At 38.7% G+C, this 24,789-nt stretch overlaps 1 protein-coding gene across 1 annotated transcript; it reads right to left on the bottom strand.

Moving 5' to 3' along the window:
- Window positions 1-544: 544 nt before the first annotated feature.
- Window positions 545-23,870, bottom strand: DYNC2LI1 (dynein cytoplasmic 2 light intermediate chain 1). Its single transcript, XM_016204107.2, has 13 exons — window positions 23,836-23,870; window positions 22,034-22,151; window positions 20,168-20,202; window positions 17,856-17,925; window positions 15,608-15,696; window positions 12,629-12,815; window positions 11,629-11,697; window positions 10,946-11,023; window positions 7,846-7,922; window positions 6,163-6,233; window positions 5,428-5,525; window positions 4,784-4,876; window positions 545-905 (listed from the first exon to the last, which is right to left on the bottom strand). The coding sequence occupies exons 1-13, from the start codon at window positions 23,841-23,843 to the stop codon at window positions 843-845; spliced, it is 1,056 nt and encodes a 351-aa protein (XP_016059593.2). The 5' UTR covers window positions 23,844-23,870; the 3' UTR covers window positions 545-842.
- Window positions 23,871-24,789: the final 919 nt, after the last annotated feature.

Raw genomic sequence — 24,789 nt, 5'->3', positions numbered from 1 at the left:
TAACTTTCCTGGTTAATAAGAGGAATTATACTTGCTCCAAATTGAACTTGGACAGCAGGTACATAAACCTACAAGATTGAGAAGGCTTCTTAAAAGTGATTCCACCTTGGGAATAATTTTGTTTATTACCAACTCATCAAATTTTGGTCTGCTTATTGACAGAATATCTCCTTAAAACTGCCTGTTCTTCAAAAAGGTATATTCAAAAAGGAACGTCAGAATCACTGGAGGTACTGATTAAAAATGCAGTTTCCTAAGTTCCATTCCAGACTCACTGACTCCAGATTTCTGGGTGTGGGGACTCAGGAACGTGTATTTTAATACATTTCGGGTGTTTTTTGAGCCTCACCATTAGAATAAAATTAGATGCTTGTGAAAGTGAACTCAATTCCAGTTTCCTTTCAGCCACAGCTGAGAACTCCAAAGAAATGTGTCTATGTGAGCACTTAACCTTATTCTGTTACTAAATACTCTTGCTTTCATGTTCCTGAAAACATGTAAGCAGAACATAAATGCTGAACCAAGGATAGGTGACTTAGCCATGTTAGAGGTAGGTAGTAGTAGATTTTTATTTTTAAAAAAATATTACAGTTATACATTTTTTCCCCCTTTTAAAACACAAGTACCCTTGGGTGGCACTAATACAAGAAACTCACTTTTCCTTTACCAAACTACACGTCTTAACTTTCTTCACTTATTACAACAGCTAGTTTATTAATTAGCTATTGTTAATATTCTTTATTAACTACATAATAACTAATTTATTAATTAGCTAATATTAATAAAATAATCTTACTTGTATTTGGGGAAAAAGAAATAAATACACTGTAGTTGAGTTAGTTTCAAGAATCCAGCTCAATCTGTTTCCAAGACTTGGAAGAACTTCTTTTGTACTGTTCCAGTTCCTAAAACAAAAATATATATTATAGTACTTTAAAAAATCAACTTTAAAAATTAAACTAGGCATCTTAAAACTCCCTTAGTAGTTTTAGATATAACAATGTATCCTTTACAGTATTATCATTCTCAGAATTTCTTGACAATTATTTTGTAAGTGATAATAGTATTTATTTTCTAGAATGTAAAGGCTTTGGCGTTTCTGGGTAGTTTAAGCAGCTCTTAGAGATGAATTTAATAAAGTTTCAGATGGAATTACATTCTATATAGTATATACAAATTATCTTTCAATTAGTAAAATAAAGTATTTGTCATACTTTAAGTACTGAAAAGGGACCTTATTTTTTATTGTTTGCTGTTCAACTCTTGTCAAAACCTGCCTGAAGTCAGCAAAGTATCATTATTGAAATGTATAGACGCTTTGACCCAGCAGGGCTACCGTAAGGTACTCATCACGTAGAATAATACAGAAGAGCACAGGGATATAAGCAGCAGCACATTCCCTGCACTACGTATATCGACACACAATTGGAAAGAGCTTAGATTATCTCCCAGGAAGACTGATTACTACATCAGCACCCACTCACAGCCAGCCAGCAAAAACTAACGCGGTCATATGTCAAACCAGCAAACAGATGGAGAGAGAGCAGAACACTTGCATTTTCCATTGTATATACTGCTGTATCTTTTGAATTTTTTTCACAATGGTATATGTTACTCTTTTTAACATTTTATTTTTCAATTACAGTTTAGTCAATATTATTTTGTTTTAGTTTCAGGTGTACAGCATAGTGCTTAGACAGTCATATTCTTTATGAAGTGACTCCCCTGATATTTCCAGTGCCCACCGGGCACCGTGCATAGTTATTACAATATTATTCACTATATTCCCTGTGCTGTACAACCTGAAGCTATTTTGTAACTATTAGAATTCATAAAGATAAATTTTAGTGGGAGTGGAAATCCTGCATGAGACCATTGACATGCAAAAGGTATCATCTCAGGGAATGTCTCCTCCTAGCCTCTTGCATGTTGTTCAATGTTTAAACTGTACCAAGTAAGATATTACTTCAGATGAGCAAAAAGTGGTTACCCCACAAGATAAAGCAATCACTGCCCTTTGGCTAACATAATTGAAGTTCATAGTTGCTATGAAGAGAAAATCCTAGTCTCATTTTCAGAAAAATTGCAGACTGCCTCATTCATACCTATACTCTAAGTCACTAAAATTTATTTATTTTATTTTATTTTTTAATATATCTTTGTTGATTTCAGAGAGAGGAGAGGAGAATGAGAGACAGAGAGAGAAACATCAATGATGAGAGAGTCATTGATCAGCTGCCATGCCACAACCCGGGCATGTGCCTTGACCGGGAATCGAACCCTGATCGCCTGGATCCTAGGCGGGCAGTCATTAAAATTTAAATGTTCAAAGTTTCAAAACTATATAGGACTTTGGAAGAATTTTTATACTAATAACTCCAAATTAGTTTATTTTTTCTAATGAAGGTTATTCAGTTCACCAGTTATCTACCCTGTTTTTAAAAATCAACTTGTTTATAATCAGTAGGCCTATAATTTAAACACACACACACATTGATTTACATGTTTAGGGAGAGTACAGAATTTAGTGAGATAGCAGTGTGGTACAAGAGTTGCGTGAAGAATGTTATAGGTATTGTGGGGTTGCTTTCCAGTTGAACTCAAAATTCTATGATTTTAGGTCAGTTAGGGAAGACAGATTTGAATGTGAAAACTCATGATACTCAGAAATACGCTATCCCTTTAACAATACTTATGTATATAAACGTAATAAAAGGGATCATTATGCAATATAAACAGACACTCTTATCAACAATGGCAGTTACTCACTGACTTCTAGGTAAATATTAATTCAGGGGCGCCTTCCAACTAATCTCTGTAGCCAAGATGCACACATAATAAGGGTTACTTGAGGTCATTTTACTGTTCTTACAACATGCCTCTCACCTTTTTTTGAAATTGAGGTATAATTGACATATAACATTATATGTTTCAGGTGTACAACATAATGATTCAATATTTCTATATATTGTGAAGTGATCACCACCATTAAGTCAACATCTGTCAACAAATAGATTTTTTTTGTGATGAGAACTTTTAAGATCAACTCTCTTAACAACTTTCAAATATGCAGCCCAATTATTAACTATATTTGTCATGCTGAATATTGCCATGGTTTATATTATAACTGGAAGTTTGTACTTTTTGACTCCCTCCACCTACTTGGTTTATCACCCACCCCTCCTCTGGCAACCACCAGTCTGTTCTCTGCCATCTATGAGCTCGGCTTTGGTTGCTGTTGTTTAGATTCCACATGTAGGTGAGATCGTATGGTACTTGTCTTTCTCTGACATATGCCCTCAAGGTCCATCCATGTCATAAATGGCAAGATATCATTCTTTTTTTTATGGCTGAATAATATTCCTCTGTGTGTGTGTGTTATGCATTCACCTGTCAATGAATACTTAAGTCGTTTCCACGTCTTGGCTATTGTAAATGCTGCTGCAGTGAACATGGGGGTGCATGTATCTTTTTGAATTAGTGTCACCAATGTTAAGGAGCTTACTGTCTACGTTTTTTCTAGGAGTTTTATGGTTTCAGGTCTTGTATTTTTTAGTCCATTTTGAGTTCATTTTTGTGTATGGTGTAAGATAGTGGTCCAGTTTCATTCTTTTGCATGTGGCTGTCCAATTTTCCCAACATCATTTATTGAAGACACTGTCCTTTCTCCCATATTCTTGGCTCCTCTGTCATAAATCAATTGACTATATATACTTGAGTTTATTTTGGTCCATCAATCTATGCTCCTGTTTTTATGCCAACACCATACTGTTTTAATTATTAAAACCTTCTAATATAGTTTGAAATCAGAAAGCATGATGCCTCCAGCTTTGTTCTTTTTTAAGATTGTTTTGGCTATTTGGGGTCTTTGTAGTTCCATACAAATTTTAGGATTGGTTTCTGTGAAATATGCCATTGGAATTTTGACAGGGATTGCAACATGCCTCTTACTTTGCTATAGCTACAATCCTTCTAAAAATTCATGACATACTTTTCAAAAGTCTTCTGGACTATATCTAAATAAAATGTTTTGCTTAAAGGCAAAAGGATAAAAATACCCAGTGACTGGTTGTGTTCAGGTTATCCTTGAAACAAAGTAACTGCCCAAGTAACACAGCTCTACAAATCCCTCCTGAGAGGTCATTCAATTTATAGTGTTTACTGTACATAAGCTTACTTATTATATAAGGTCAGATTCTACACAATGTCTCATTTTATCAAACTAAAAGGTGATCATGGAAAATCTAAATATTGGGTCATGATAAATTTACCAAGTTTTGCATTCTTACATCAGACTTAAGTATCACAAACAGTGCTGTCTGAGCATATGTGGGATGCAGCCCCCACTTTTAACCACTTTTCTGAGAGATCCTGGATTTTGTTAGCTATGGTTTGTGTGCTTTCAGATTGGGTAATACTTAATTTTTCTGGTACTAGAAAGTATAGGTATGTCTAAATGTCCTAATTAAAAACAAGCCCTTTTAAATAATTCCACAAACAAAAGAATATTATAATAGTGTCTCCCAGCAGCAAGGTAAGAATCACTACCCATATAAGCTGAAAAACCCAAAAAGGATATGTGAACATTGTTATCTCTGGGTGGTGGAGTGATAGGTGATTTTTAATTCCGTCTTGATATATATTAGACTTCCATTTTTCTATAGTGAAGATGTACTATTTAAATTATAAAGTAAAAAAAAATTAAATAAATTGAGAAAAATCTATGGAATTCTACAGGTATTTTTGTGATAATTCAAGATGAAATAAATGTTTAGGATAATACCTGATCCTTCTGAATTCTCATTTCATCAACTTCACTTTCAGCATACTGAGGGTCTTTTGCAGGGTCCTTGATATCTTTCAGTGTGTTGACACTCTGAAATTACAATAATTCAAATCATTTCATGCCCATAACTCAAAACCTTCAATGCCTACTATCTGTCTCACAAACCAAGTTCCCATTCCTCAGCCAGCCATGAAGGCTCTCTATGATCTTTTATCATCACTACTGAGGGCCATTTCAAATTCCACCAGGTCCTCTTTCCCTCCTCTCCTTTCAGATGATTGTCTCTCCCTTGCCTAATAGCCAGAGAGCTCTGTCTGAAAGCGGAGCAAGAGCTACATCTTATAGTGTGGAGAAGGCCTGGGGGAAGGGGGAGCTGATGTGAGGTGGAGGGGATCAATGGGGGAGAAAACGGGACATCTGTAATACTTTCAACAACAAAGATAATTTTTTTTAAAAAAGAACTGTGTCTTAACCCACCTTTGAACACCTACAGTGCCTCACATACAATAGATTTTAAGTGACTTTAATTTTTGAGCACAAGAGTTGAAAATGAAGTTGTTATAATAGGCCCATTGGAACGTTTCCCAATAACTGCTGTAAGTGCTAAAAATTCTTGCTTTAAAAGAGTTAGAAATATATACCTTTGGTGGGAAGAGCTTCTCATACACTTTTTTCCACAGTTCCATTGGTGAACGGGCATTAAACTTTCCAATGTCATTATCAGGAACAGGAGGTGATCCTAAAATTGGAAGATTTGCTCCAATGACTGCATTGATTAAAACATTTAAATCCTATCAGTAAAACTGATGACACTTCTAACAGTATAAATCTTAGATCACTCATGTGATGTCCCTTTCCCTATTATAGTCACAATTAAAATTTACCCCAACTCAGTGTAGCAAGGAAGGTTCCAGTACTGGAAGAAGGGACAGTAATGAGTAAACTGTAATTCTCTTTCCCCACACCTCAACTGCCACCCAGCAAAAATATAAAAGTTTGATATTCTCATGTGCATGTGAATTTGTAAGAAAAAAGATACTCTTGTGTGTTGCTGGTTAGTGCAAATTTGGACAGCTACTTTGGAGGGTAATTTGGCACCACTAAATACTATTAAAATACTAAAAAAGGTCATGCCCTCTTAATGAGCAATTCCAGTTTTTGGTGTTCACCCTGAAACACTTGCAAACGTGTATGAAGGATTTCACACTGCACATCGATGTACTGCAGCAACACTGTGTATACAAGTAAATAATAAGAAATCACAGCAACGATAATGAAACCAGAAATGCTGGGATGTTGGAGACGAAGTGAACATGGAATAGGACAGAAATCAATAAGCAATTAAAAAAAGATTGAACTTAATTAAGTTCACCAACCTATATGACTTAAAGAATCCAATCCTGCCGTGATAAACAGTGGCTTATTCTGATCCACACATATTGATTTGCTGCATGCGTAAGGAGAAAAAAGAATCCAATTTAGTTTAGCCGTCGAATACCCTGCCACACGCCACTGCAAGCACAAGAGGCAAGTTTTACATCCAGCCACTGGCGAGAGCGCTGCCCCAGGGGAGGGAGTGAATATCCATGTAAGTGATCTCAAAACTTAAAGCTGAGCATTAATAAAGGTTTTACAGGGGAAAAAAAGTGACAGCTACAAATTACCTTAAATCAAAACCAAGAAAAGTAGCGAGGTTAAGAAAATTACATAAAAATATTGTTTATTCCACTTATAATCAATTAAGAAAGTGATGATAAAGGAAGGCTACTAAAATGAGGGGAAAGAAGTAAAAGAAATCAGGGAAAGGTGTATAATAGAATCATTTTAGCCTAGTATCAAACTAAGTATTCTATAACATTTTCGTTGTCAATCTGAGAAATATTTAAAGAATATAAGAAGCAAAAGATAACATAAAATTATCTAAGAACAGAAATTTGGGGCACTTTCCTGGTCAAGAAACAAAAGGCTGGTGAGAACAATAGTCAGCTGAGACAATACTGGCCAAAAATTAATAAAATAAAAATATATAAAAAGCACATTTTGGGGATCAGTGGGGATAAAAAGGGGACATCTGTAATATTTTCAACAATAAAGACTAAAAAAATTAAATAAAACAAAAACATGAAAAAAATTTTTCACATCCTCAAATATATAGTTACCTTCATGCAGTTTTTAAAAAATAAGCCCTAATGATGATAAACCTCAAAGTTCAGCACCATTTTATTTTATTTTATTTTAAATATATCTTTATTTCAGAGAGAGGAAAAGAGAGGGGGAGAGAGAGAGAGACATCAATGATGAGAGAGTCATTGATTGGCTGCCTCGCACATGCCCCCAACTGGGGATTGAGCCCGCAACCCGGGCACGTGCCCTGACTGGGAAATCGAACCCCGATCGCCTGGATCCTAGGTCGACACTCAACCGCTGAGCCACGCCCAGCCGGGCACCATTTTAAACCTCAATCAAGTAGAGTGCTTAGCTTAACTTTATTAATTATATGCTACCCTTTGGTTTCAAACCTTGTGATTAAAATTATATATCAGATATTTTATTGCTCTCTTGTCATCATAAGAAAAATGGAATGTTAAACATAATCAACATTTCTTAATTAAGGACTTCACAGTGTCACTTTGCTGCAGTTTTACAGCCACTCTCATGGTTTAACACTTTATATGTGTAGATGGGGAAGATGCAAGAAAGACACAGATAAGCTTTCATTCCACCTATAAAAGCATGTATTGCTTTTAGTAAATAATTTCTTTGTGTGAATTTGTTTCTTTTTATTTATACTTGCTCCTTTGACCTAAAACTAAAGCTAAAAAACATTTCAATGAAGCTCGTTGGTCACTGAGTTTGAGTACATTGGTTTATATATCTGCAAACAAAATAACTGCGTAAACTTTATATGCCTACAGTTCCAGAGTAATTACATACTTAGATTAAAGGGAAAATGTCTGTTCATCTTCTGCTGAGTGTCATCTTAATGACTGTTCCTTTGGTTTACTAGGTTAAAAATAAAAAATAAATAAAATTAAAATTAAAAAAGATATTTTGAGTACCTTTTGCCAATGCCAAATGCCAGCTGGTTGATAACTCCACGTATTTTTAGTAAAAGAGCTTCTGATTTACTGGTAAACTAAAAAAAAAAAAAAAAAAATCAGGAGAGTAAATTATACACTCTGCTTTCAAATCACAGAAACAGGTAACATAAATATGGCTTTGAACATGTACAGACTGCAGAGAGAATCACTATTTATTTGCCTAACAAATAGTTCTGTTTGAGTAGACAAAAAGGCTGAATAAAGAAAAATAAAGAAACATGGGTAAATTCATTTTAACTCACTCGTCAAACTTCATTACTGCATGACACTGAAGGAACTTATGTTTACACACTAATCAATTCAGCTACTCCCACATATGCATCATAGTTATTGCCAAAATGCAATCTGGTTGGTTAAAAAATAGGAGGTATACATCATAAATAACTTTTCCATCCAAGGATATATTACTGCCTTCAAAGTAGTTAACATGGAGCTGCAGACTAGTCTAATAATACTGATACTAAAACAATTTTTTAACTTCTCTTCTGAATTGCCTTTGGAGCTTGCAAAGTAAGCTACTGAATAGTCTCAGTGGTGGTATGTAACTAGTGACATAACCAGAACATTTTAGAGAATGAAAGTGAACGGGTACTTTTAACAATTAAGTTGAGATAGGTGAAAACCATGCCATATGGTTACCCTACAAATCTTTTAAGACTAAACTTGATTTTTGAAAATACCAAAAGTGACTAAGCCAAATCATAATAACTAAAATGTATGAAGGTGGGGAAAACAATCTTGAACCAAAATGAAATGTACTTATAAGGCAAAGAGATCAATTTTCAGGGCAAGATTCATTCTGGATTAAGAACAGGCTCCCAGCGAAAGAATTCAATGGAGAATACTCATGTGAAGATGTAAGATTTGATACATTTTTTTATTTTTTAAAAATTGAAACAATTTTAATGCTTCTATTGAGACATTAAAAATATATACATAAAATTTTAATTGAGTTTTAAAAACAAATTTCTATTCATTATTAATGTATTATGTTCTCTATAGAGAGGGAAAATACAAATGTATTTCATAGGACTATAGGGCTGGGAGGACATGAGTTTTCTAACTCAACCCCTACCCCCCATCTGCTATGCCAATCGATTAGAAACATCTACAGATAGCTACAGAGCTTCTGCTTGAACTAAATGCCTGGGAGCTCATCTCCCAAAGCAACTCATTCCATTTTCAGATAATGGTGGCAAGTTCTTCCTATTCTGAGCTACTCTTTCTATTGGTTCCTTGTCCTTGACTCTACGAGGGCGATGACGACCTTCGGGCCCTTTCCCGTGTCACGCTCCTTTGGACGCTCAAGGGGCCTGTCTCGTTCCAGGTGGTGGAATGCAATGTTATGCTGCCATTCACAGATCATGACTCGAATGCTGTTCACATACTGCTATTCACAGATCAGAGCCTACCATCCCGGTGGCTCTGTGCTGAAGCTGGTCCTACTCATCAGTGTTTTTCCATTTTTGTTCTTATTAACTTATTAGATTGCTCATATGGCTGAATCAGTATTCTTGACTGAATTATAAGGGATCAAATAGAGTGCTGAAAAAAACTGAGTATCGTTGAATGTTGCAAAGCAGTACCCAACTCTCCCCTTGAATGGGGTTAGGGTTAAGAGTGGAAGTAAAACTGAAAGATGGGCAGGTAACTCTGGCTACCCTTCTCCTGGTTTGGGAAGCTAGAAAAACTTTCTGGTTCCCTTTGTGGTCTTGAAGTGGTCCTCTAAACCCAACCTCTGGTCCTTCGGGTTTATTGAAAGCTGAGATGAAGCCCTTCTCAAATCCTCCCCCTTGTCCCTGATCTAGGGTGTTCTGGGCCGTGTTCAATCCCAGGCCTACTGGGCCTGAGTGGCCTGGCTTCATCCAAATTCGTACCCATAAGACCAGACCAGGTCCTGACTGATCATCAAATATGGTCTGTTCCTACAGAATGGCAGGGATTTCTCAGTTAACTAATCAGAACTAAATATGGGCCCTTGTCTGAGGCAAAAACAAGAAACTACAAGATACGTGGTCTTTGCTTTTGTACCCTAGAGGACTTATTTGCTTTAAATTCTCCATATCTCTTCAAAATAGTAAAGAAAAATATTTCCAAAGTACTCTGTCAACTCATATGTAAGCAAATATAATACAAATATAAAAGGTGAGGATTTTAAAGAAAACACATAATGAAATTTATAATGGAGTATTCTGAAAAGTATAAAAATTTAAAATATATATCATATTCTGACTTTTAGTCATAATATACTAGCCATGAAGGCAGGGGCTACACCATGTCGTCTCCAGGTCCCTCTGAGCACTTTGACTAAAGAGCAAAAGGAGACCATCCAAATTGGGGGGGGGGGGGAGTATTTTTAAAAATAAAAAATGCTTTTATATTTTATTGCATTAAAGGATATCAATCAAATAGATAATGACATTAATTATAATAAACAATATTTGTTGAGCAATACTATGTCTTGGCCCTGTGCTGAGCATTTCAATTACTCCCTCTTTCAGTCCTCCTGACCCTGTGGAGAAGGTATTGCTTTTGTCCATTTACACGGAGGAGACTGAGGCTTAAGTGAGATTGAGTGACTTGTCGGAGATCACATATCTAGTAAATGGGTTCCCTGAGATTTAAACCCACGCAGTACGACTCCTGAGTTCATGTTTTTAGCCTCTGCAACAAAGGGCATTCTTTTACAGTTTAAAAAAGGACACACTGTTAGAGGTTTCCCCGCCCCCCCTTTTCTTTTAAGAGAATATAGATTTTAATTCTTAAGAAGGAAAATAAATAAGTAAATAAATAGATAATTTGTCTTTTTAAGATTGGGGTTTATAGATATAAGCAATTCAGAACTTTGGCACCAAAGAAATGGCAGGCCATGTAGCAGCGTGTTCTACGGATACAATTATAAAACACTCTGCAACCAGGCTTTTGGGGCAGTGGGGAAGAAAGGAGGGGGTGATGTGTATTAGTAAAAGCACTAGGATTCATAACTATGCATGAAGTTGCTAATCTTTCCAAATCTGGTCCCGTCCATTTAAGCCCAAAGCATAGAAAATGTACAAACCATTAACGATGATCCATAGTAATGTGCAACAAATCGAAGTGTCTTGCATATTACCTTTCTCTTCTCAGAGTCAAAATCCTGAAGAAATAGATTATTAAAATAAAAAACAAGCTGAGAGAACTAAGTATCTGCAGCATGAAGATGTAAAGTATTCAGTGCAGAAAAAGATTCTTTCTAAGTTGTTTATTTTTTGAACACACCCTCAGAAGGAGGATTCCGTTCCCTTGACGTTGTTTCACACAGAGCTGAACAATAGCTGAGGCCTCTCGAGCTACAGCTGTCAGATCTTCCCTGTTTACACACTTAGCTCAATAGACTTTAGAAATCAGCACACATTTCATAGTGTGGAACACCCTAGGGATTCTCTGACAAGCAAAGATAAGAAGAAACCAATTTTCTACTTTCTTCAATTTAAAAGTTGGGAAGTCAGTCCTCTCCCTTGGTGACTGGGTTCAAGATTCGTTCTCTAAATCTCCACCTTATCCCCATTCCACTGGACCTATTGTTCTTTACCTATTTTCTCTTTCCCAACTATATCCTCTCTTCCAAAATCTTGAAGATGAGTCACTTCTTGACCTCTCCCTCTGAGAGGTACTTTCTTATTTCATTATCACTTTTGTTCCTCTCCCATAAAGCACAGACATGAATGTATAACAAGCTCAACTAGAAGTGGGACAGCTTACCTGAAAAATATCATATTTACTTCCAATTATGACCAGAGGTACTGGAAATGGGTCAATTAATTCGCGATCCTGTTAACATATTTCATTTATTTATTAGTTATTACTATGTATTCAGCAATTCCCATTTACTTCCAAAAATATAGCATTTTACGTCTGTCACAGATGTTGACTGTGTTTGCTTGACTTTGAGGTTGTTCCAATAATTAACCTTCACTTAGTAAACTGTATTTCTCAAGTATAAAAATAGAAACAGCAATTCCCTAAATTACTAAAAGATTTATTCTTTTTTGTGTTCTGCCCTTTTCTTATATAACATGTCACCTTCATTTTTTTCTTCTATTTCATACCAACTGTTCGTTGCAATAGCAGCATTTATACTGCATACATGGGAACCATAAACGACCAGTTTTGTTCTGATATTACCTGTGTAAAACATATTCAAATAAACTCTGGGTGACATAAAATGCTGCTCTGAGCCTTCTAGAAGATGATATTCATGACTGTACTTAAAGAACTTGTGTTGTCACTTGTTTTGTCACTTGTGTTGCAACTTCATAAGGTAATGACTCGTCAGATGGCAAAGTACTGATTGTGACACTGAACGAACGTAAAATACAGAGCGATGGTGAAGGCTGTTTAAGCCCTAACCCGTGCTCAAATTTGTAGCTGCCTTTAGTTTTTTTTGCCAGGTGACATTTGTATAGCCTGTTTTTTTAATCTTCATTTTATAAAATCCGTATCAAACTCCTCCTTTTAAACTACCTTTTGATTGGTGTAATATGCCACAACAATCACAGAAGTTTAAGAAGACATAGGAAATCTTTTCTGTTGTTTTGCTCTTACTGAGGTTTTATTAAATTGCTGTAATTTTCCAGTGAGCAGGCTCATCTACATCAAATGAATTTCAAGTCATGCATAAAAATCTAAAGAAGCTGTTGTGATGTTATCTTTAACCATGTATGGGCTAAGAATTCCGAGAATAATCCCAACAGCCACTCACTGGATGGTCCTTCTGCATGTTACTCCGTATCTTCTGTCTCAGTGCAGAAGCTGCTTTAGAATCTGTCTTTCCCAGTTTCATTATCACTTTATCTACATGGCTTTTTGTGGCTTGTAACAGGTTTTCCATGGTGGGCCAAAGGTCATTAGGTTTGGAAAGATCCAAAATAAGAACAATAGAAAATGTCCTAAAGAAATAAAAAACACCTTTCAAAAAAGACTCAAAATAATTACCATTTTGAAACCCTACTATACTGAAAGTTACTATCTAAGAATGACACTATAGCTTAAGGAAAAAACATAGCAATTTTCTAAGACTAAAAATAAAAAAACTAACACCAAAGTTATAGCCTTATTTATTTGAGTGCTTTTATCCAGTGATATATAAGTGTTACAACCAGTAGTGGCACTGACGCTTTTGTTTGAACTAATAATAATTTAGTTCAAATAATCTGCAAGCAACTGGGTCTAACACTGCATGTTTAGATCCAATTTTACTGTGTTCCAAAGAAGGAAAACTAAAATAATAATAGCAGCACAATCAGGTAAAGGATAAGAAAAGAGATTTACTGATGGACCGTGCTAGGGTTCTACTTAGCTTATTTAATCTTCACAACAACTCTTCCAAGAAGATATAACATTATGAAAGTCCATTTTATGGACTGGAAGTCTGAGGTAGAGATTTATATTAGCTAGTAAACTGTAGAGCTGGTTCTTAGATCCAGAGCCACATGTCTCTGCTACATAACCACCACTCACTGCCACACGTGTGTGTACTCATGTTCATGCGCATCAAACATAAATCTAAACTCAGCAACAATACAAAGAGCTCGATTTAAAAATGGGTAAAGGATTCAAATAGACATTTCTCTAAAGAAGATATATGGATACCAACAAACATATGAAAAGATGCCAACGTTAATCATTAGGGAAATGCAAACCAAACCACCATGAGATACCACTTCACACCCATTAGGATGGCTATGATTAAAACAAAACAAAATACCAGAAAAACACAAGAGAAACTGAAACCCTTGCGCATTGCTGGCAGGAATATAAAATACCATTTTATAAAATGGAAAACAGTATGGTGTTTCCTCAAAATATTAAACAGAGTTACCATATGATCCAGCAATTGCACTGGGTACACTGAAATCAGGAACTGAAACAGATACATGTACACCAAATGCTCACAGCAGCACTACACATGCTGCTCTATTACAATTTACCTAAAGTCTGCGGACACGTTCAATGCATCTATAATTATTTTATGAACAGTCATTTTAAAGCTAAACAATTCTAACAGCATTTGGCAATATTATTTTCTCAAGTTGCTGGGTTTTGTCCAACACAAGGAAATTATGTGTCAAATTAATTCCAGTCACAAAACACTCTGAGATTTGCAAGTACATGAGGAGTGAAATGTTTTCCATGAATTCTTTAACCACTCAGCAACCTACTTTGGACCCAGGCCTATGGCTCCCCTTCCCTGTGTTCATAACCTTGACCTCTCCTCTCTCCTAAAGCAGGCTCCCACTGCTCTGGGGTTCCAGGGAAAGGGAGAGCAAGAACTCACAAAGTCAGGTATTAAAGAAGCCGTGGAAAGATTTGGCTTCCCACAGAACTCAGAATTTCCACAAGCCCACTGGGTCCAAACCCTGCTGGGCCTAGAAAAGAAGAGTGAGGTGATGTAACAAGGTGATGTGACAAGTGAGGGGCAGAACTGGAGCCAGCTCGCAACCCGGGTAAGAGCCTAACTCCTTTCAGCCTCAGGCCACGCTGGCAGCTCAGGCTCCTTCAGCTCCCTACCACCCTCGCCAGCTCTTTTCAACTGCACCAACCTGCGCTCCCTCACTCCCAGGCAGCTTCAGTCATTTTCTCTGTAAAAGGAGGGCAAATGAAAAACTAGATAGCAGTAAAATTCCATGTTTCTGAAAAATATCTTCACAGGGAAATGACAGTTATAAGTGAAAAAGCAAAATCTAAAATTAAAACATCTAAAATCTGTACAAAGTCTATTTACAAACACTGGAAACACTGAAATAAATACCTTGACATGTTAACAGCGGTTATTTTTTTTATGTGATTATGGGTGCTCTTCCTTTGTACCTTTCAGCATTTTCCCAAGTTTTCTATATGAGCATACGTTAAAATTAGATTTCTTAAAAAAAAAAAATCACTGGACAAATAAAGCCCACATTCCCTATAATCAGCTATGAGAAAACAATTGTCCTGTTAATAAGAAATAATTCCATACTCTCCAGATCTTGTCAGGCCCTTTGTATTTGGTCCACTCATCAGCAGCTGTTTGTGTTAAACCCTGACAAAAGTAAGATATTTCAGATTTCAATTTTTTTTGTTTTCCTTGGCTAAGATGGGTTCCCAGGAACATTGTGAGAAATGTCACAATTTGCCACATGTGATTTGGCCAACATGTGGGAGGCACTGCCAGGAAAGCATCCAATGAGTTTGAGGTTTTCCCCAAAGCTCTATTTCTTTAAGATCAGCAAATGAGAGACTTTCTCCCTCCTCTAACTCATCCACTTTCCTTTGCTGAAGCTTCAACAGTATTAATTAGCATTAAACTCAAAGGCAGACATAATATCCAGCTAAAGGAAAAACTCAGGGCTGAGTTAGCTCACACTTGGATGGGTATTGGAAAGAATTTAGCTTTTCAAATCTATTTTTGCCAAATGAATTCATTGCCCAAGTGTTATTTGACGTATTTTTGTTTGTTTGTTTGCAGGCTTGCAAAATATGTTACTAGAAATGCCAGCTCATTTTAGCACAGGCCAGAACCTTAGTTCCTTTTAACTCTCTCCGAAAGCATTACAGTTTAAGCACATAGAAAGGAAATGAGCATAAGTCTTCAGCAACATAAAACTGTCCCCAAACTTCTGATTCACAAAAGCCTACCCATATTCATCCCGTGGACACTACTGGGCACTTACTAACAACTTCCTGGAGCTGGCTCACTTACCTTAAGGTGTCACTTGTGATCGGTATGCTGATTAAGTCCAATAAAGAGGTCCCTCCACCTAGTTCCCAAAAGTGAGCAATATCTTTTGGCTGGAAAAAAAAACCACACCAAGTTGTTTTTTCATATTAAAAATTTTTTTTTGAAATTTAAATACCTCTTATATTTCATTAGCACCAGCTAGTAATAATTACGGGGAAAAAATACTGTAGCCTTCCATCAATCCTTTCTTGGCAGTCAAAACTTTCCCTTTTCTATCCCATCCTTCAAAATGCACCAAAACATCTATTCCAAAGAACAAAGATAAAACATTAAGAATATATGTGTATACATAAATGCCCTAATTCTAGTAATACCTTAATAGAAGACATAAAGAGTGTCTTAATTCTGTAAATATCACATGTAGCAGACACTTACTCAAATGTGCTGTAAAAATAACTAGTTGAAAACCTTTGTTATTATCTTTTTGAAAACAGTCAGGATTCTAGGTAGAAATAAAATAGTTGAACAGGAAAACATCCTGATTTAGGGATGCAGAAGCTTGCTAAATAAATTAGATATACAACGTAGGGCATGAGGAAATGGGACAAACAGATGGCAGTCCCAGCTGCAGATCAGGATTCCCCAAGCAAGGATGTGCCTGATGCCCCCCGGAAATCCCACAGGCAGGCTCCCACTGGCAATAAACAACTGCTTCCCTTTCCCTAGGATTCTTAAATATTAGGGGATTGAAAGGGCGAGGCAACCAAGTAGCTTGGAAACAAGACTGTTCTGGGGTGACCCACGACAGACAACCACCAGAGTTTGTGTTTGGATTTTGGAGCCTTTATTAGCTGCCAGCGGCTACAGTTGCAGCGTCTCACCCATGTAAGAGCCCAACTGCAGCCCTTTCCACATTTTATACTCAGTAACTACAAAGGCAACTACGGTAAAGGGGCTTCTAATAATTTGATAATTTGTTAGGTTGTCAGCTTTTGTAACATGAAACAAGGGGGGTACCTTTAGTAACATAAAAGGGATGATTTAAACACAATGTCTTACAGTGAGTAATGGGGTCATGCTTGACCGGAGTGTGACTGCTTTGTTTTTTCTATAGGAACTCAGGGGGAGTGGTAATTATTGGGCTAGCTTGTCAGGCCTTGTCCTGGACAATAGGGATCTTTTTCTACCTTTACTGTTAGTTCCTTAGGTGTTCTCCTGGCCATGGTGGCCAGAACATGACCATGACCACCTTCCTAGACTGCTAGCTAATGACATCTCTGCTTCCACCCTGATGCTGAGCCGCCTTCAGGACACCGAGACTGTGTGAAGAACTGACAAAGTCTTTCCATTTAGAGCCCTCAAAGAATATTAAATTTGAGAAAGGCATGAATCTTCTAGAATGAATATGGACAAGCCCAACTTGATAGCACAAAGTTTAGCGACAGAAAAATAGGTGAAAAAGAAATACATGAGAACTTGGAAGAGACAGATAGTCATTAAAGCAAGTTTTAGATGAATCTATATCTATTTATATTTTTGACAAATCATCTCATAATCACTAAAATTGTTTTGCTGTTGATATCTGAATCACTGTGTGTGGGGGAAATAATTTTTCGTTGGGAAATGTCAACTGATTTATAGTTTGATGAAAGGAAGTTTTTAGTGCTCTTCTCAGAAGTTAAGCTTATGAAAGTTGTCTCAGAGTTTCCATTTGTTTATCACTTATGTCAAAATTAATGTAACAAAAATAAAGTTTTCCTGCATCTTATTATATTGATTTTTCTTTTCTTTTTAATTTCAGTTTTATTTTTTTAAATTATCTTTATTGTTGAAAATATTACAGATGTCCCCTTTTTACCCCCATTGATCCCCTTCACCCCGCATCCACCCCACCCCCAGGCCTTCCCCAGACCAGTGTCTGTGTCCATGGGTTATGCTTATAAACATATAAGTTCTTTGATTAATCTCTTCCTGCCCACTCCCCCATCCCCCCCTTCCCTCTGAGATCCCTCAGTCTGTTCCATGCTTCTATGTCTCTGGATCCATTTTGATCATCAGTTTTAAGACAACACAAAAGAGAAGGCCAAGTATTTTCAGCTAGGGTTAGTTTCACATCCGCCGAGCTGCATCCGACGTTTAACAGTACGGAGCCATGCAGTGTACAGCCTGATATGTTTACCGATCGTAGATAAGATGGAAAATGTAAAACAAAGTCAGCATCAGTACTTCTCCATCTGTGGACATAGCAACATCACTTAAAGACACTCACTGTGTTATGCCCTTTCGCTTTTCTTCCATATGTATATTCCAAAGCTAAGGTTGGTTTTGGTGACTCATCCCTGTGCAAAAAAGACAGTACTACCATTATTTTCTTATGTTCATTTTTGTTTCCTCTTAAAAGTTTAATCGATTAGTGGAGAAGTTACCTTGTATAATAGCATTGAGGTAAAATGATTTAAAAATTATTTAAAAAAATAAGCCTCCAAAACACCATCTTAATGGATTTTAGTGGCAGCTGCAGAGGTGAGTCGTGGCGCCTGCATGACGTGGTGGCCCCTAGAGACAGTGCTGGGGCCAGAGGAGAAGGCAGCGGGGCTGGCAGTGTTGACGGCTGTGCCAGGGCACAGGCTCTGGCATCTGGGCCCTGCGGGAAGCACTGACATCAGGTCTATGCTCAGCCCTGATATGGGGAGTGCGGAACCTAATGACTACCAATTTAATGAAGTCATCAAGAGACTTAAACACAGTTCTCTACCTTAAATCACAGCTCAAACATGGGCATCATTTATCTAAGTCCTAAAAATGGACAAATGATTTGAAAAATATTAAAATCATTTGATGAATTATTTACACTATAGCTTACATTGCTTGGTAAGCAATTTTATGGGGTTTTTTTGTTTATAATTGTTTTATTGTAGTAGAAACACATATTGATAATCTTTACAATTTTTAAATGCACAGTCCAGTAATGTTAAGTATATTCACAGTTGTGCAACTGAACTTCTGAACTTTTCCATTTTACAAAACTTAAACTCCAAATCCATTAAACAACTCCCCATTTCCTCCTTCCTCCAGCCCCTGGTAAGCACCATTCTAGTTCCTTTTCCTATAAATGACTACTCTAGATGTGGGATCATATAGTATTTGTTTTATGTGACTAGCATATTTCATTTAGCATATGTCCTCAACGTTCATCCATGTTGTAGCATGTGATAGGATTTTGTTCCTTTTCAAGGGTGAATAATATTAGTATTCATCTTTAATTTAGAGAAAAAAATAATTTTTAAGTTGTAATTTACATATTTATGTTTATTGCATATTTTGTATATCATCCCTGCATGTATCTTTTTTCCTACATACAAAGAATAATGTTTAGTTCTGTTTCCTGAAAGATAAAAATTTCCTTTATGAAATAAAATGCTGCTTTTAAGACAAAATTTATAAACTCTGATATTTAACCTACAATTAGAACTGTCCTTTTTCTTTTTTTTTTCTTTTTTTTAAATATATCTTTATTGATTTCAGAGAGAGGGAAGGAGAGGGAGAGAGAGAGACAGAAACATCAATGATGAGAGAGTCTTTGATCGAGCCCACGACCCGGGCATGTGCCCTGACCGGGAATCGAACCCTGATCGCCTGGATCCTAGGTCGACGCTCAATGGCTAAGCCACGCCCGGCCGGGCAGAACTGTCCTTTTTCTAGGTAGACTATCAAGGAACTGAAATTCATAATTTTCAGTTTAATTTAGTATTCCATCCTACGCTGATGTGTCAGACGATGTGTTTGTAATGGGAAACACACCTGGCCTGAAAAGAGTCATGATTCCTGGGGATGGAAGGATGATGCAGGTGTCACTGTGGATGGTTCTTCTAAGAAACAATTTTGCTGATAAAAGGACTTACACAAAGCCAGGATTCTATTTGTATTCTTTAATAATATTTTTCAAAGATGTTTCTTTAATGTGACCTTAAGACCAAATTCCATCTCTCTTGATGTTTTTGGAGAAGTTCTAAGAAAGGCATTGGAATAAGGGGAACAGAGAAATATCTTCCAAAATTGGCTGGAGGTTTTCCTTATCAACTTCCTACAACGTCTACCAATTATAATCCTAAATCTTAATCAGATGTCATGCTTCTATAGTATAGATAGTTAAGAAGTACATAAGACAAATGGTAAAATGTACAGTTTGAGGACCAACACTGTGCTTCAAAATTGTATCCATGAGTAATTTAAAGATTGTGACTAACACTCAAATAATAATGGGTTAGATAGAATAAAAATATTTTAAATATCATAGGAGCATAGCTAAAGAGAAAGTAAGTACTGGCATGACTGTGTAGTTACATTAATTTCTCCACCAATAGGGAAATCCAGTTTTAATCCTGTAATTTTTTTTTTTTGGTGGTTGTTAGTTTTATTTTTAAAGAAAATCTCATAGACCATACTAAGGATTCACTAAGAATTAAATATTTTGTTTGGGCCTCAAAATTGTTATCCTTCCATACGCCTTTTAGAATCTAACTTGCCCTATGCAACCGGAATGAGCAAAAAATGAAGTCTAAAGGTTAACATGACACTTACCTGTCAAGACACCTTAGAATAATAGTAGTCTTTCCCTGGAAATTAAAAAAAGCAATATTGTGTTAATGTCATCCATATGTAAAATTTTACTACTGTTCATAGTTGTGGCCCAAAATAGCTTTTTAATCACTTGAATGATAAATTACCTGGAAACTAGAAACTTTCAAAATTGCTCCTAAGTTTGATAAGTGGAAAAAGTTAACTGTCAACTTTCCATCACAGTTTAACTACATTGCTATTATTATAATTATAAAGTCCCTCGGATGACAAATACTAGCAAATCATACCTCACTTTAGTGGTCAACTTGGCAGCTGTCTTAAATGTCTCTCTACTCATCAGTGCTAATTACTGGTTAAGCTGATGATTAGCGTCTTCTAAAATGTCTGAATTCCAATTATTGAAGTGGAAATAAAGAAAAAAGATAACATACAAATAAAAGGACATGTTGCGAATATATTCAAAGTAAGCAATCCAGATACTTGGTGAGAGTATTTTTGTTTGTTTTATTTCTAGAGGATATAGTTATTGTAAGTATTTTTAGGACCACATACATGAATTATTTTAATAAAAGTAATTAAAAATACAGTCTGTAAAAAAGGGCCCAATCTAATAAAATTAAGGACAAAAATCAATAGCATAACTGAAAGACTTACAGATCTCAGGCTCAACCTTAATAAACAGACATATACGATTATGAATTTTTTTCTCTTTTTTTTCCTTTATTTTTTTATATCACCATTTAAATTTTTCTATACAATAACAAAAGCTCAGCATCTGGAAAAAGAGAAGCTGGCAGACCTGCTCTAGTCTATTATAGTTAAACAAAACCTCAAAAATTCTGTCACATCCCGAGAATTACACGTTAGAACAATTCTAGTTGAGAGTTAGTGGGATCATGATGGATAGAGAATCCATGATTGATACAGAGTCCGTCACACAGAAGACACGGCTGAAAGAAATGCAGATAAAGCTGAAACAGATACCCGGGGAGACAGAGCGGTTGCCATTAACTATTTGAAGGGCAATTTTATAATATTTGAAAATTTAGCAGGTACAAAAGAGGAATTCCATTGACTTCCATAGTTTTATAGGTCAGAATGAGGCCGAAGGGATGGAAGTTACAACCTGAGGCTTTCTAGGAACTAGGGGTTAACAAAAATTGAAACAGGCTGCAGTTGTGTAAGAGAATTCCCCCAATGCTGGAGATATTCAAACCTAAGCTATACAACCACTGTTTGCAGTGGCCCTTAAACCTTTTCAGGAGGTGCTGGAGTGCTGGGAAAATCTAATTTCCCAGAAAAATGCACTGATGCACAAGCACACAATTTTGCATACATTTCTAGGGAGTTCACTGACCCCAAGAAGTACATCCATGGTCCCCAGGATAAGAACCCCTATTGTAGAAGACTAGAGTATCTCCAAGTTTCCTTCAACTTCTGTGACCCTAGTTAAGACAAGTGAAGGTTAACTGTATCATACCCCACATGGTTCATGTTTTTATCATCTATATACTTCAGCTGTATGAGTGACCATCTTATTAGCATTTATGGTGCCTTTGTGCAAATAAAAGATGACTGCTTTGGGCAGTCTAATTAGAAACAAGTGCCCCTCCCTCCAAGCTGCGGTGGCCCATGTCACAGGAAACCAATGACAAGTGTTCAGGCTGGATGTAAGTAAGTACCCACTCACCCACAAGCAGGACACCCTCATATAGGGCACAACCAGCTCCAATGTAACCAACAGGCTGGAGATATATATGGTTAAAAAGTTAAGTATACACATTTTTATCAAAGTATTAATATAAATTTTACCACTGGTTGTTAAACCGTCACAATACTCGAAAAAAAAAAAGTAGAAAAAATTACCGCATTTTTACTGCCAATGAAGAAAACAGATTTTTCTCCAGTTTCAACTCCATCACCTTCACTTCCATTACTCTCCCGTTTTTCTACTTCAGCTTTTGCAATTTCCCAGAGAGTTTCACTAAACGAGAGGCAGAAAAACAAAATTCAGAGAAACAAGAAGAATCGTTTCCAATATTTATTTCAAACTCAGAAAAATTTTATTTCAATCATATTCATAAAACAAATCAACATTACTTCCTGGGGGGCATAAATTGGTAAAACTGCTGAAGATTGGTCATTTTCTTTGTATTGGTTCATCAAAGAAAGCTGAAAATGATATGCAGAGCCTTTACCGCCAGGCAGAGCCTTTACTGCCAGGCAGAGCCTTTACCACCAGGATCTGAGGGTTCCTTAATTCTGGGGCTTCCAGGCCAGGCTGAAAGCTGTTAGCTTCTCAGACACATACGAATGTCCAACTTTGGGAAATGTCCAACTTGAAAAACAACATCTAGGAAAACGGCAGAACATGTAAAACCAGTGTACCAAACAGTCTCTGCTCCCTCAAATATTTCTATTTTTTAGAATTATATTTTTGGCTCAAGATTCCCTTATTTTTAATACACAAAATATAAAGGAGAAAATCACCCAAAATCACATTTTAAAAACCATTTTTTCATTCATCTATACACACACATATAATTTTACGCAAATTTTACTTCATTTTTTAAATTAAAGCCTACATGGAGTATTGAACTAAAAAAACCGGAGCAAGCCCGGGTGCGTGGGGAGCCTGAAGCTGCACTTTCTGTGCGGGCCGCCCGGGCAAGCTGCCCGACTCCTCCGGACCCGCACCCCTGCTAACTCAGCACCTGGCCCGGGCCCCGGCGCGCAGGCCCGGGGAGGCGCCGGCTCGCCCGGTCCACCTCCCGACCCCTCAGCGGTCCTGGTGCGCGATGGGAACGAGCGTGCAGTGCGGGCCCGGCCTCCAGATAGCCACCTGGGGTTGCCGAGCGCTGCTAACGGCTACCATTCCAGGACCAAGGGTGAAGACGGGCAGGGCGCTGCGGAAACCCAACCGGGTCCTCGGTCTCCCCCGCGGCCCCCGGGGCGGCCCTTCACGCGCACGCGCCCCCCAAAGCCGGGCACCGCGTCCCAGGCCCCCGGGGGGGGGGGGAGGGGGGAGGGGGGGGGAGGGGGGAGGGGGGGGAGGGGGGGAGGGGGAGGGGGTGCTGCTCCAGCGACGCGCTGACGGGAATTTACCCGCCGCCGAACCTGAAAACTAAGCAGCACCCGGGGGTGCGAAGCTGCAGCTTTCACCCCGAGGCTCCCGGGCTCCCGAGCTCGCACCGCCCGCCCGCACGGTGGCAGCGCGGGTTCGCCCCGCTCTGCGCTGTCCCGAGGGGCGGCCCGGGAAGGCGGGGGCTGGGGGCCGGCCGGGCGGCTCCAGGTCGGCGCTCCCCTCTCCCCTCGCTCCACACGCCGTCGTGCCCTGCGGCCCTCGCGAGCCCCCGTGTGCTGCCGCGAGCCCCGCGCCCCCGCCCCCTCCCGGGCGCCCCCGGCCGCGGGCACGCTCCCCGCCGAGGGGACGGCTGCGGGCAAGGCTGCTCCGCAGTCGCGCTCTTTCCACCCGGCGCGCCTCTTGCCGGCCGCGGCAGCACCCACGCCGTGAGGGCAGCGCCCACGGCGTCCGACGGCCCGGAGCGGGCTGCGCGCAGGGAGACCTTCCGTTTTCTTCCCCGCCGGCCGCGCGCTCCGCAAACACCCCGGCGGCTCTCCCCCCGGCGCCGCGGGAGCACACGCCCGCCAGGCAGGGTGCGGGGTACCTGGGCATCGTGCTCCGCAGCCCGGGTCCGGCTCCGCGCGGGGCCCGGGTAGAAATCAGGCCGCAAACTCTCCCGGTGGGCCCCGGGGCGCGGGCGCCTCGGTTGCCATGGGAGCGACGTCACGGGCGGGTTGCGTGAGGAAGAAGGGCTTCATGGGAAATGTAGTTCTCAGCGCTTCTTCAAGTCAAGCTCAGCCTCGTCCCCAGGCGGTGAGAAGGGGGTGACGCGTGGGAACAAACCCTGCGACCTGAAAGTTCTCTCCTGGAAGTGTTCTCTCATTTAAAAAAAATTCTACTGAGTACTCAATATGCCAGAATTCCCTCCCCTCCGCCTGGTTACTTTCCTCTCCCCAGTAACAATACTTTGGGAGGAGAGGGAAACAGTCTCCCGAGCTGCGGTGAGAACGTGAGGCCGACGCCGGGCGATAGGAAGAGAAAGCGCTGGCGCAGGTCTCACGGCTCGTCCCCGAGGCTCGGCGGGTCTTCACCTGTCTTGTGACCTGGTTGTCCTCTCTCTGGGAGGCATCCTAGTATCCTTGTAGCGAACTTTTTCTTGTTTGTCTAAGTTGGTGTGAGTTGAATTTTGGAATTTACAACAAAAAGTGCTAACATAGTTACTGGACAGCAGAAAGTGGGGGCTTGGGGAAGGGAGAAAAATCAATGTTTCTCTCTTGGGTGACTGAGGAGCCGATGATTCTATTAGCTAACTGTTGGGGGCACAAAATAGGAGAACCAGGTTTAGAGGACATGGTGAATGAGACACCTTCTAATAGAGGGTCAGGCCATTTGGAGTCCGTTGAATCGGGAAGTTACAAGGTCAATGGTAACCTTAAAGAAGTTTCGGCAGGTCGTAGTCAGTGGGGTGTTACACCAGTGTTGATGATACTGCATCCCAGGGGAAAATAATCTGATAATCTATGCATAATCCAAAAGCCAACACACGTTCTTAAGGCTC

This window comes from Miniopterus natalensis, chromosome 13 (genome assembly GCF_054644295.1).
Source record: "Miniopterus natalensis isolate mMinNat1 chromosome 13, mMinNat1.hap1, whole genome shotgun sequence".
NCBI lineage: Eukaryota > Metazoa > Chordata > Mammalia > Chiroptera > Miniopteridae > Miniopterus > Miniopterus natalensis.
Note: the sequence above shows the minus strand (reverse complement) of the source record. Positions and strands in the feature narration are given on the sequence as shown.